The 14,128-nt window shown below is 40.5% G+C and overlaps 1 protein-coding gene across 2 annotated transcripts in view; it reads right to left on the bottom strand.

Moving 5' to 3' along the window:
- Positions 1–415: 415 nt before the first annotated feature.
- TM9SF4 (transmembrane 9 superfamily member 4) overlaps positions 416–14,128 on the bottom strand; it is a 53,628-nt gene continuing 39,915 nt past the window's right edge. For both annotated transcript variants that reach the window (XM_074211860.1, XM_074211861.1), the window contains exons 7-18: positions 12,940–13,058; positions 12,727–12,838; positions 12,098–12,168; positions 11,804–11,936; positions 11,228–11,309; positions 11,043–11,118; positions 10,534–10,617; positions 4,919–5,094; positions 3,780–3,843; positions 2,442–2,561; positions 1,820–1,909; positions 416–711 (exon numbers count right to left, since the gene is read on the bottom strand). In XM_074211860.1, coding sequence (XP_074067961.1) covers positions 562–711; positions 1,820–1,909; positions 2,442–2,561; positions 3,780–3,843; positions 4,919–5,094; positions 10,534–10,617; positions 11,043–11,118; positions 11,228–11,309; positions 11,804–11,936; positions 12,098–12,168; positions 12,727–12,838; positions 12,940–13,058 — 1,277 coding nt within the window. In that variant the 3' untranslated portion in view covers positions 416–561. The remainder of the gene's footprint in view (positions 712–1,819; positions 1,910–2,441; positions 2,562–3,779; positions 3,844–4,918; positions 5,095–10,533; positions 10,618–11,042; positions 11,119–11,227; positions 11,310–11,803; positions 11,937–12,097; positions 12,169–12,726; positions 12,839–12,939; positions 13,059–14,128) is intronic.

Raw genomic sequence — 14,128 nt, 5'->3', positions numbered from 1 at the left:
CCAGAGTGGGAACTGCGCTCTCAAGAATCCATAAACACAACCAGGGGATGATGGGAAGAATCCCATCAAACAGATGAAAAGTAGCCTCAAAAATACCCTGGGTGTCTCAGGATTTCTTCTTCCAGGCGGTTTCTGGGAGCAGAAGATGGAAAGGATCTCTTCAAATCAAGAGCTATAGTGATCAAAACTCTTAGTATCCTGGAGACTCCTCTTTTCAATCTCAAATCCATTTGTGTAAAATTCAGGGAAGAAAAATAAGCCAAAGAATTATGAATGTAGGGGCATTTCTTAGCTTTAAAAATGGAAAAAAAAAGTCCCCCACTGAATTGGAATAATATGATAAAATGCAAGATTTATCTACATGTCCCTCCCACCCCAAGTAGCCCCAGGATCCATGAACACTGTGCCAAAAAATGACATTCCAAACGAGCAGGAGTTATTTTATTTCACTCATCAATCCCCATTGGTTGGTTTCCTTCGATGACCAGGGAAAGGAATCTTCCTTCCTTCCTGGCAGAAAAATGCTCAGGTCTGTCCCTTTGTGCCAAGTGATTTTCAGAATCAGTCTATCTTCACTGCTGCATAGATTTTGCGGACAAACATGTAGGCTGCATAGAAGCCAATAGTGCCAGTGAGCAGCCAGAAGGACAGGACCATGAGGGCTGTGTAGCCGAAGTATAACAGGGAGGGAATGAACTCGACAATGTCCAGCTAGAGGAAGGAAAGACAAACAGGGAAAGTCTTGTCAGGACTGCCTGTTCTCTCAGTGTTGGGGCCCTTCTGTCCCTTTGCTGTGCAAGAGGTGGCCTGGGGGAGCCCTGGAACTCCTGGTGCAGGAACTTGGATCTCCAAGCTCACATTTCTTTTTCTTTTTTTTTTTTTTAGTTTTTTTTTTTTTGCAAGGCAAATGGGGTTAAGTGGCTTGCCCAAGGCCACACAGCTAGGTAATTATTAAGTGTCTGAGACCGGATTTGAACCCAGGTACTCCTGACTCCAAGGCCAGTGCTTTATCCACTACGTCACCTAGCCGCCCCACATTTCTTTATGAATTTGAGATTTAAAAGTATTTTGCTCAAAGCTATAACACCACAAGGGAACAAGCATCATCTTCATTTTACAGATGAGGAAAGTGGTTGAATGATTGGTGCCAGATCACATGGGAAAGCTAGAAGTTGACTAGGTCTAGAACCCAGAGCTCCCTAGTTGCATCTTTCTCACTTAAAGGCTCCAGGTTCTCTAACTATTGTTAAATTTGGCAAACAAGTCATTGTTCATACAACATAATCCCTTAAAGTTTTTACAGCACTATCAAAAAGGACAGCCATCCAGAAGTTCTCTTCTCAAACCCTGAGATATAAGGTAGTCAGGTGGCACAGAGTTTACAGTTAGACTTGGGGTCAGGAAGTCCCAAAATAAAAATCTTGTCTCACATTCTTACTAGATGTTGATCCTGGGGAAGTCACTGAACCTCATATAACAGAATCTATATCCCATATAGTTGTTGAGAGGATTAAATGAAATAACTATGTAAAGGGCTCCACAAACCTGAGAGCTAGCTACTATTATTTACCTATCCATTTGTTTACTGAGAGAAAAAGCTAAGAACTTAAGTCTTAAAGAAATGAGGTACTAACCTCTCCTCTGACAGAACTGGGGCAGAGATTCTGATAGGAGAGGGGATTAAGGGAGACAGCCGGATACCCTTTTGGGCATATGGAGTATCAAGATTCAGAAACTTGACTCTTCCTAATCCCCTACCACTGTGGTTCTATTGCTGTGGGATGGGAGATGGTGGTGGCCTACAGTTTGTAACCTATACCTTATTTACGAAGTAAAAAATGGCATAAATCAGGACGTAGAAAGCAGAGCCTCCAGAGACCAGGAAATTCCTCCACCACCAGCGATAATCCTAAACAGGAAGCAGAAAAATGGGAGAATCAAAATGACTAACTCCAGCCAGACCCTCCTTCCCTATCTTCCATGGCTGACTATAGTTCTAAAACCCCTGAGTGCAATTTATTGAGGGGATGAGATGGTCAATCATTTGGATTATTCTTTTAATAGGATACAAGATTGAAAATAAGGTTTATCTGGGGTCCTGACTGTGTTCTAAGGTCCCTTCTACCTCTAATATCCTATATTCCAAAGAATTTTCCAGAAGTGACATTCTATGTTCTAAAAGTTTTTATAGCTATAATACATTTTATACTTTATGTTCTAAGGTCTGGTCCCTCTGGCTTCCAACATTCTCTAGTCAAAGGTCTGTTTCAACTCTGACATTGTATGGTTCTGTGATTACCATGTGGTTTTCCTTTCACTTGGGTAGGGTTTGGATTGCTTCTAACCAATCCTATCTAGATTTGTTCTAGAATTCTTTCTTTTTCTTGGGTCTGAACTAATGAAACCAGATGCCAGTTTCCCATCATTTCATTCTTACTTACCTCAGCACAGAGCTGGAAGTATACCATGACAATGCTGATCTGAGAGCAGGACACAACCAAGATGATAAATACAAGGAACAGAAAGCCAAAGAGATAATAGAACTGATTCTCCCAGATTGCCTGCACATAAGAGGAAAGTGTTTCAGGCAACCTGCCCTTCCCAATTCTCTTGTCCTATCCTAGTGCTAGAGGAAAAAGAAAACCAGTTGAGCTTTCCCTATTCTAGACGCAGGATTCAGCACATGAGCTGAGAAGTTCTTTTTACAAGGTAGATAACTAAGCAAACTTGCAAGGAGTTAGAGATACTGGGGGTGGTTTGGGTCTATCCTTAGAGATGGGATAATTGAGGTGTCAAATTCACAGCCTTTGGGCCAGGGCATTTGGCTTGAACCAGATTAAAATCTAACTGGAAAATGTTTTAACAACAAGAACCACCAATTAAAAATGTTAATTTGTGGCTTTCTAAGTCAATATTCTGCCCATAGGAATATAGGGATATCTTTTGAATCTGACACTTATTGGCTTTCAATACACCAGGAAGAGCGATGCGTTTCCCTGAAGCCAAGAGTCCTAGTCAGCAAAGCTCACTTTTCCCAAGGCTGTGACCCTGTCCCATGCTTTGCAGGTCTCCTTTATTGTCCTGCTTCTCATAAATTCCAGAAGCAATAAAAGTGGAGGCAGTATATACTGAGGCCTTAACAGATCAATAATGACACAAAACTCAGTCCTTTTAAAAAGTATTTTTTCATAAAAAAGGACAAATAAGAAAACTACAGCAGGATTAAAAGACTAATGCTTCTCTAAGCATCTACTATACGCAAACCCCTTGAAATGATCAGGAATTAGGGCTATGCTTTTAGCTAAAGCATAGTGCAAAGACCACTGGACTTTGAGTCAGATGTCCAAGATTAAAGTCTTGACTCCACAATTTACTGGCTATGTGATTTAGGAATGTCTCTGGCATTCAAATAAGGGAACTGGATTAGATGACTTCTAAGGACCATTTTAGTTCGGAAATTGTCTGATCATTTCTTTGGTAGCCTTAGCTATCAACACAATGAGGGTTCAAGCCTCTCCCATGGTACCTGGGACAAAAAGCAGACCAACTATAAGACTAGAGACTAGAGGCATCAGGGCTCTTTGTTATGGAAGTTCAAAGAAGAGGAATAACAGAAGTACAAAAGAACAAAGCTACCATATGTACGGTATTTGTAGAAAAAGGGGATTGATTGGACATCCTTCTCTTGGGCATGTGTGTGTGTGTGTGTGTGTGTGTGTGTGTGTGTATGTGTGTGTTTTATAGAAGGGATGTTGGGGCAGTAGGACAGGGATGCTCACACTGAAGATGAAGAAGAGTTCAATGAACATGGCTCCAAAGGGCAGGATTCCAGCCATTAGGATACTACATGGGAGAAGAAGAGGAGAGGTCTGGGTTAAGAGCACAAGATGACACAGGAAGCTTTCTATTATGGATCACAATGGTCTCTCACACCTGTGTGGGGTTAAGTTTTCAAACCATGTTCACATCCCTCATCACACATTATCTTATGACAGCATTATAGGATAAAAAGATAGGCATAATATTTATTTATTTATATTTGACTTGGGTTCTAAAAACTTTTTAATCAAAGCTTTATTATTTGCATCACAACTATTTTATCTCCACACTCTCTCCAGTCTAACAAGAACAGCAAAAATGGCTAATACAATGACCTTATCTGACAATGTGTACAATATTTTCTTGGTAGTTCCCTGTGTCTCTCCCATGAAGGGAGATAACCAATTCATTTTATAGAAGAGAAAACTGAAGCTGAGAATAGTGAAGCAATTTCACTGCGATTACATACAGGCTATGGTGAGTGATTAATGATGGAAGCAGGATTTGAACCCAGGTCTTCACATCCCCTTGCCAGCACTTGTTCCCATTAGATCAATCTAGGGAGAGGAACTGTCTCATCCCTTTTAATTCCCCTCAACACGCCTTCTCTATGGACACTAACTAGCTTTGCTTCTTCTGAGAGTAGCTTTAGAAGGACCTCTGGAATTGGGTGTCCATTTTCATAATAAACACCATTAAAACCACTATGGTGTAGTGGAAGAACACAGGATTTAGAATTGGAAGTCTGAGGCTGAGTTTCAGGTAAGATGAATCCCAGCTATGTGACTTCTCTGTAGACCTCAGTTCCTTCATCTGTAAAATGGGGTTGGATATGTTACTTAACTCACTGAGCTATTTTAAGGAATACCATGTATGGTAAACTGCAAATCAGTACCTGAATGGGAATTATGATGAAGAAAATAATGATGCAAAGGACCAAATGATAAGTGAATTTATCCCTAGCAAATAGGGTTCCATGGCCAAGATCCCCAAGGGCCCATTTTTCTGCACCCTTTGAAGAACAAATAACTCTCACTTAGAGGGAAAGGAAGGTATTCTCTCCTCTGCCACCCAAGGAACCCACAGGCACTCAACTCACCCCACAAATCTGTTCATGTACCACCGCTGCTCAGGGATCTGCCGGGGAATCTGGTTGGTACGCACAGGGTTATCATAAGGCTGCTTGCGGAATCCAAAGTAATAGCCCAGGTATACCAGTGGCAGAGAGATCCCAAACCACATACACAGCAAGGCCACCATCGTAGGGAATGGCACCTGGAAACATCGTATCCAGGATATTAATAATTTCTATGAGTTTATGAAGGTCCAAGTTGACTGCCCACCTAGTTTTTAGAAATCTGTCTAATGTTTGCTTAATGAACAGAAATTCAATACAGGTTGGTCACTGGCCATTACTAACTGCATAAGAGGGGAATAGAGCATGCCTGAGATTTCATAAAAACAATATTCTTAGAATGTAGCACCAAGAAGGGAGTCTGCCCTTGTCCTAAGCTGTGGGAATCCACAGGGGGAGATTTAAGTCAAAACTTTTTTCGGAAAGTTACTTCATTTTTCCAATTTCATGCAAAGATAGTTTTCAAATTAATCCTTTTTTCTCCTTTGCTCCCTTCTATCATTCCTCCCCATGGCAAAGAGAAATCTGATAAAGGTTATACATGTAAAATCATATTTAACATATTTCCATATTTGTCATATTGTGAAAGAGGAATCCAGGTTAAAGGGGGAAAACCATGAGAGAGAAAAAACATAAAAGAAGTTTTAAAAAGTGAACATAGTATGCTTTGCTCTGCATTCAGATTCCATAATTTTTTCTCTGGATGTGGATGGCACTATCTATAACTGGTTCAAGAAATTTTTTTTTTTCAAGGCAAATGGGGTTAAAGTGGCTTGCCAAAGCCACACAACTAAGTAATTATTAAGTGTCTGAGACTGGATGTGAACCCAGGTACTCCTGACTCCAGGGCCAGTGCTTTATCCACTGCACCACCTAGCCACCCCTCAAGAAAAAATTTAACAAAGAAATAAAAGATTCTAAGGAGACAAAGGAACCTCAAAATGAGGATCTAGAGGTTGGTGAATGAAAGAACCTGATAGAGAGCAGGAAAAGAAGAAAAACAGTAACTTTCACTTAGAGGGAAAGGAAGGAAAAGAAAGGAGAATCCAGGCACCCAGCTTACCTCTTGAATCTACACCACTATTGTTGCATTGCCCAGTGAAGCTACACAATGGTGTAACTTCCCAATGGAAGTACTTCTCAAAAAGGATGCATTTTGGAGCCTCCCAATGAAAGGCTGCATCCATGAAAAAACAAAGCTTGTATGTGCTTGCTAGAAAATCAGTTAGTGATCCCAAGGGGAAAAGACAAGTCATGTACTCCCTACTGTAGAGTACAGAAGTCTGTGTGTGTGTGTGTGTTTGTGTGTGTGTGATTGATAGAAATGCTATTTGCCTGTCTTCTGTATTCTGGGATGTGATGGAGAACCTGTAGAGAATAATCAAACATAATAACTGGCCACTTATAGATGAGGGGCCTAAGAAGTACTGTCAAAACTTTTTTATTTTTATTGTTTTAGATTTTTCAAGGCAATGGGGTTAAGTGGCTTGCCCAAGGCCACATAAGCTAGGTAATTATCAAGTGTCTGAGGTCAGATTTGAACCCAGGTACTCCTGGACTCCAAGGCCATGCTCTAAAAACTTTTTTATTTTAGAACAGAAAAGACAACAAAAGAACTAAACAGTTCAACAGTTGCTCGTTGATGTTTCATAATTAACTGCCAAATCCAATGGTCTCAGTCTTCTTGACCTTTCTGTAGCATTAACCAAGCTTTCCTCCCAGACCGGGATTTCTTAAAAAGTTTTGTATTATGGATCCTTTTGCCAGGCTTGTGAAGTCTACAGCATATCAGAATATGTTTTTAAATGCATAAAGTAAAATACAAAAAATTATGAAAGAAACCAATATATATATTGAAATATAGTTCTCAAAATGCTTAAAAAACAAGTTCATGGATCCCAGGTTAATAACTTCAATCTAGAAACTGTCCTCCCTGAGTTTTAATAACATTGCTCTCACCTGTTTTTTTTCTCACTCCAGTGGCTATTCCTTCTCAGTCTTCTTTATTGTATTATCATTCTTATACCATTCCCTATACCCTAAGACTCCTGAGAGGTTGACCAGGGCCCTCTATTCTTCTCTGGCTAATTAGGCATCAGCTCTCATTAACTCAACTGTGGATTTCCAGATCTAACTCTCTAAGTTCAGGTTCAGATTACCAATTGCTTACTAGATTTCACCAACTGGATTTCCCAGAGGCATCTTGAAATCAATGTTTGAAACATATTGCTCTCCTTTTCCAATCTTTCCTGTTTGTTTGAAGGCTGCTACCTACCAGTCTCTCAAGGTCACAACCTCAAAATCATTTAACTTTGCCCTTTTTCAACCCTTATATTCTAGCAGTTGCCAAGTCACCCTATAGCTCGTTTTCTCCCCTCACATGGCCAACACTCTAGTTCAGGCACTCTTCTCACCTAGATTTTTGTGACAGCTTCTTAATTGGTCTTCCTGCCTATAAGTGGTTCCCCTCTCCAATCCGTTCTCCAAATAACTGCCAGTGAGAGATATTCCTAAAATGCCCTTCTGCTTAAAAGTCTCCATCCAATGGTTAGTTCCCTTTTGCCTCTAGAGTAAAATACAAATTCCTTGATTGACTTTTTTTTAAGGTTTTTTGCAAGGCAATGGGGTTAAGTGGTTTGCCCAAGGTCACACAGCTAGGTAATTATTATTAAGTGTCTGAAGCCAGATTTGAACCCAGGTACTCCTGACTCCAGGGCAAGTGCTCTATCCACTGCGCCACCTAGCTGCCCCCTTGATTCTTAGTGGACATACTCTTCCTTCACACCTTCTGCATTCTAGTCCAACTGTTCACCTTATATGTAATATCCCCATCTCCATGCACACATACAACATGTCTCCCATGTTTGATGGGGGTGTTCCCTTCTTGGGGGCAAAGCTCTGGGCTTTGTTAAGTGTTCTATGTTCGAAAATGTTGACTACAGTGCTTGATAAGAGTTTTTGATAGAGTTGGTAAAATGGTCAGTGGCATAGTATCATATATCAAGATGATACTGAACTGAGGAAACATAGTATGTGGAAATAGAGGTTTCAGAACTGAGGTCTTCTAAATCAAGGTCTTTCCTTAATAGCTGCATGACGATTTAGTAAGTTAGTAATTTCAAGTTAGAATCTCAATTAATGGGAATGAGAATACTTGCAACTGCAATACTTACTTCACAGGTGTTGGGATAAAACCATTTGTAGACCTTAAAGCTCTCTTTATCTGAGATATCTATATCTATCTATCTATCTGTCTAGCTATCTATCTATCTACACATACATATATATCTTTTCTTTTTAAAAAGTTTTATTTATTTATTTATTTAGGTTTTTGCAAGGCAAATGGGATTAAGTGGCTTTCCCAAGGCCACACAGCTAGGTAATTATTAAGTGTCTGAGGCAGGATTTGAACTCAGTACACCTGACTCCAGGGTTGGTGCTCTACCCACTGTAAAATTTTATTTATTTAAGGCAATGGGATTAAGTGACGTGGCCAAAGTCACACAACTAGGCAATCATTAGGTGCCTGATGCTGGACTTAGACTCAGGTCCCTCCTGATGCAGGGTCACCTAGCTGCCCCAAGCTAAATATTTCTAGATAATTGTGAAAATACACAAAACTTAGGAACACAGTAGAAAGTATTTGGGTTAGTATAAAAAGAAAAAGAAATGGAAGTAATAATGTTATGGTAGTTGTTACTAACCACCCAGCCAGGGGGAGAAAAATGAATGTTTTCCTGATAAAGATCTCCAAATTTGCACTAAGGCAAGAAATTGTGATTCTTAGACATTTGCTATAAGTCTAATTTCACTAAACTAGTCTGAACTTCTGGTATGACATCAAATGTAGAAACTGGCTGAAGTAGAGAATATTACTATGTTACAGAAGATTTTAAGTAACCAAAAGGACATGGTGAGATGTCTTTGAGCTTTTTGCAAAGTAAAATTTATTAAATAAGCAGCTGGCATTTTGTTACCAGGGAATAATTAGTCAAATCAATCAATCAATCAAGTATTTATTAAATACCTGTTATGTGTCAAGATCTGTCCTAGACACTAGGGATATAAATAAAAGATTGAAACAATTCACAAAAAGCTTCCACACTATCGGAGTAGATAGGGAAGTACATGTGTAAGTGCACAGAACATATATTTTAAATGAAAAACTATAAATATGTACAAAGTAGTTAAACACAAGATGGTTTTGGAGGGGAAAGCACTAATGGTTTGAGGGATCAGGTATGACTTGGAAGGAGAGAGTAGTTCATTATAGGTAAGAACTTTGTAACCAATAGAGCTTTTAAAAATGGAACAGGTTGGGGTGGCTAGGTGGTGCAGTAGATAGAGCACCGGCCCTGGAGTCAGGAGTACCTGCGTTCAAATCCGGCCTCAGACACTTAATAATTACCTAGCTGTGTGACCCTGGGCAAGTCACTTAACCCCATTGCCTTGCCAAAAAAAAAGGAACAAGTTTGCTTCTTTGTGAGATGGGTTCCTTGTCACTGGAAGTCTTAAAAAAGAGGTTGAAAATCAATGGCTGGGAATTCTGTAGATGGGATTTTTACTTCAAATAAAAGGTAGAACTAAAACTACTCTCTGAAGTCTCTTCCAGTTCTAGGATACCATGCTTTAATAAGAGATGGATCAACAACCAGTCTTGAGACATCAGAATGGGAAGACATGAAAGATGAAGGTTTTTCAGTTATTTCATAAATGGACAAGACTGGACAGAGGGTAGCTAATTCAGAGCTAAAGATAGTAGTGGCCCCAGCAGAAAATGTTATATAGGTTCGGAAAAATGAGTTCTCTAGTTAATAAGATGAAAACCTGCAAAGTAACAAGAAAGGAAGGGGTCCAAGGAAAGGAAAAAGAACAATACCACCATGAATAAGAAAGGAAAACATTATTTCATCCATTCATCTAGTCAGCACTGGCTACAAAAAAGAGATAAAGTTAAAAATGGAAGAAGTAAGAACTGAACAAAAGGTTATATATCCAGAAACTCCACAACCATAGACCCAAGATGTCCTGCTTCTTGACATCAACTTCTATAAAATGGCCTTCCTGGCTTCTGAGATGGAATATTTCCCCATCATCTTGATATAATGCAGAAGAATTAAGAATCCTTAAAGGAGAAGGGCATCTTCATGGCACTTTTCCATAGGAACAAGAGGTACAGGATTTCCTAGGTTTGCCCAGAATCATGGTCTGGAACCTGTAGTAATAATCCTTTGGGTTTGACAATGGATGATATAGTTAGGGGGTAGAAGCTTGAAGGAAAGTCCATTCTAGAGACAGTACAGATTCATTCAAATAAGTCTCTGCCTCATTTATGAGTTCCAAAATGAAAAGCCTACTCAATTTTTTGGCCTGCAAAACTTCTAAGAAGTACACTTGGAAAGCCTGTTTTTTAAAAGTATATTTTAAGAGCAATCTTGTGAGGTAGAAGTAGGCAACATTGAGAAAATGCTACTTAGTACAGAGCACTCTGCCAGAAACACGACTCCAAAAAGAAAAACAGCAGCCATCACCACAGGAAAAGACTTGACCAAGGGAGGAGAGGCTTAGGGACTACTTACCGCTCCTGATGAATGCTTTCCCCAGATGAAACAGTTCAGCACAAAACAGATGCCAAAGACCACCCCAGGATACAGCATCGCCGTCTAATGACAAGAGGAAGTCAGGTTGGCTCAAGGAAGCTACCAGTATGCAAAGACCCTCTCCCTGCCCTAAGCAGAGTATATATATTTGCCCAGGAAGCTTTCTCCCTCAAAAGGTGCCTAAACAGAGGTCAGGCTTGAACTACACTGCAAACTTCTCAAGTTAATCATAGGTAACTACCTGCCTTCCACCCCTCCTTCCTAGTAGGGGCAAGATACTTTTGGCAATGGTTTTTAGGTCCTAGATGACTGCAGTGTTTTGCAGAAGTCTATTAAACTATTCTAGTTTGAACAATTTATGAATGTGCATAACTGTTAATCTGAAAGAACTAACAACATTTCTTTTTTTGGTGGGAGGGAGGAGAGTGAGGCAACTGGGATTAAGTTACTTGCCCAGGGTCAAAAAAAGCTATTTAAGTGCTACTCACACAGAAGGCTCCTTTCTTCCATCGATGACCCTTAAGGGTCCTGTATAGACGGCCAGCTGAAAAACCACCAAAAACCCTGTTGGAGAACATTGGGAATTATTATATTTAGAGGAGGACTCTTTAGAAAGAAAAATAAAGAACATTAAGATTTCTTCCCAAATCCAAAGAATGAATAGACAACCTACCCCATGAACATGAAAAGGAAGCAAGCTGTGGTCATCAGAGCACCCCTGCTGGAGGGAGAAAGCATTCCCAGCATAGCAACAACTGGGAAAGAAGGCAAAAATGATGAGGCAGAGAAATATACTCCACACCTGTTTTTGTGATCTCAAGGCTCTAACTGAAAACAATTCCTTTGCCCATTCTTTTTCTAAGATGGGAAAATCCTCTTTTTATAGCAGGTGGAAAGATGGAGGTCAACTAAGTCTTTGCAATAGTTATGACTATTTCTGCAGTCTTACTGGTCATGGGAAACTTGATCTTTAAGCTTCAGGTAAGAAAGAGAGAGAAAGGAAGACTGGGACCCCACAGGGAACATATAATGGTCACTGATTAGTAAAAAAATGTGTGGACAGTTTTTTCAAATGGCAATTGCCTGGTAGGAACCTAGAAGCCTAAGAAGTAGTGACCCACTGGGCACCTATACTTTCTAAAGTGTTCCCTGGGGGGAAAAAGTGGCTAATTCACTAAGATAGCATGGCACAGAAATGACATGAGCATCAAGAAAACCATTACCCTTCAAGTCCCAAGATATCACTCACAGATGACAATGAGAATCATACAGAAGAGCTGAATTCCAGAGCCTAACAGGGAGCTGAGAATCATAGGATATTGGGGTGGCCTGAAGACATCACCATGTACCAATTTCCAACCAGATTCCTCCATGGTGTCTTCCTATATCAAAAATCCACCAAAAATAGCACAGTGAGTCTATATTATAGTGATTACCACCTTAAAAAAACTACTTCATTAGCTCAAGCTCCATCACTTCTGAACTCCTCCCTTCCCTGATGCTAAGATGTGCCCTCTCCCATTCCCCACCAAGGCCATCATACAATGTCGTCTTCCTTGTTATAGTTGGCAATGTCCTTTCGGAGAGTCCGGATGATGATCATACTGAGGATACCTGAAAGATGCACACAAATAAATTCATCAGCTCCATTATGTGCCTCTCTTTCTTCAGCCTGTCGGTACTTCACTGAGGATTGATGGAGGGCTTCTTCTGTTAGATGCAGAGGACCAGGGACTCCCCCACAGTTTGAAGAGACTTCAGAGGGGATATCTAGTCAAAGATCGCCTCTTTGAGATACTCAACAAGAAATAACTTGGCTATAGGGCTTGCAGAGCTCTAGAAATGGGAAAAATCCCCTGTGCCATCTGAAGTTGCCCAAATCCTTTCTGAGTAGCTCTAATTATTAAAAAGTTTATATTAAAAATAAAATCTGCTTTGTTGCATTTTTTAGAGAACTGTTCTCTGGGACTAATCAAAACAAGTTTAATAACTTTTTAACAGGACAGTCCATTAATTACTTCCATTCTCCAAGCACAGAATAATTTTACTCTTTTGGGTCATTATTCTCAACCTCCAAAGGCCCTACCTTCCAGGCAGTGCTTTTGTCCCAGTTTGTAAATGGGAGGGGGAGAGGACTGATCTATAGACCTCCTCCACAATCAATACTCTCACCTGAGAGGAAGAAGACCACAACAACAGAGTTAATGATGGAAAACCAATGGATCTGCACATCACTCATGGTCAGATAGGTATCCCAGCGGGAGGCCCATTTGATGTCACTCTCCTGGGAGAAGACAAAGAGCAGGATCAGGGTTCTTTCAGTGGGAATCCTCAAAAAAGAAGACCATCCTCTTCCCTGCCCAAGGACCCCAGCTCTTGCCTCACCTCCCAGTGCACAGAGTAGGTGAACAGAAGCTGATTCTCTTTGGTGGGATCAATTTCTTGTGGTGCAGAGCTTGCTGCATTAGGTAGAGTACAAGAGTTCTTCTCATCCACCTTGAGTTCTGCAGGAGATACAAACTTGGTCTGTCCCTGGCAGAGTATTCAAGAGCTCCAAGAGAGGCTGGTCTATTAGTTTCCTGGTGCTGAGACTGCCTCTCTACCCTTAGCCCACAAAATATGAACTCGGATAACAGCAGCTCGACCTGGTGAGTTAGGGAGAGTACCCAACTCTGCTAGCTAAAGGAGAAGGCTACACCATGTTCCCAAAGGGTTCCACAGCTGGGAAAAGAGCAGATCTTGCATGAGACAGAAAGTACTATGTATGAGAGGTTAACTGAAGAGGAGTATGGGAGATTCTTAGAGGATTAGACTCTCCCAATTCCAGCAGGCCAACTTAGCTAAACCCTCACATATCTGGCACAGTTTATAGTCAAGGCATAAGAGCCACACACTCAAGTTTCATAGCACTTTTAAGGTTTACAGAGCCACTCTGAGAGGCAGTATTGTAATCATTATTATCTCCCATCCTACAGAACAGAGGTGAAAAAAGGGGGTCCCTGAAATGGACACTAATAAAGAATCAAAGTAAAAGGGTTAAGATTAGCCTCCTGCACAAGTCAGCTATCCTGAGATTTCTGAGTGTATTCTTAGGGAGCCCAGGCATCTCCCAAAAGAGATAGCAATTGCAATACAAATTCATATTTTTGTAGCACTCTACATACATCATTTCATTTGATCCTCACAATAATAACTCTGTGAAGGAATAAGGTCTGTTGTCTTATCCATATTTTACAGGAAAGGGCACTGAGGTTCAGAGGTGCCCAAGGTTAAGATTTAAAACCCAAGGCGTCTTAACTCAGTGCCCATGCTCTACTTTAACATTCTATAATTATGTGCCCCTCTCACTCTCCAGAGACTGGTCAACCTCTGGTCCACTTAGTAGGTAACATAGTACAATGGAAAGGGCACTGCATTCTGCTTTGGATCCCTTTGGCCCAAGAGACAAACTTCTAAGAAGCAAATTCTCTTTGACCAGAATCTAGCCTTTCTTAAGTTTTATGGAAAAAACAAGAGCTCAAGCTCTTACCTATCTCTGCAAATAGAAGCAATCTGGCTGTAGAATCCCAGCCTA

The sequence above is a fragment of the Macrotis lagotis genome, chromosome 1, assembly GCF_037893015.1.
Source record: "Macrotis lagotis isolate mMagLag1 chromosome 1, bilby.v1.9.chrom.fasta, whole genome shotgun sequence".
In the NCBI taxonomy this organism is placed as follows: domain Eukaryota; kingdom Metazoa; phylum Chordata; class Mammalia; order Peramelemorphia; family Peramelidae; genus Macrotis; species Macrotis lagotis.
This window is presented reverse-complemented; position numbering and strand designations above follow the sequence as displayed.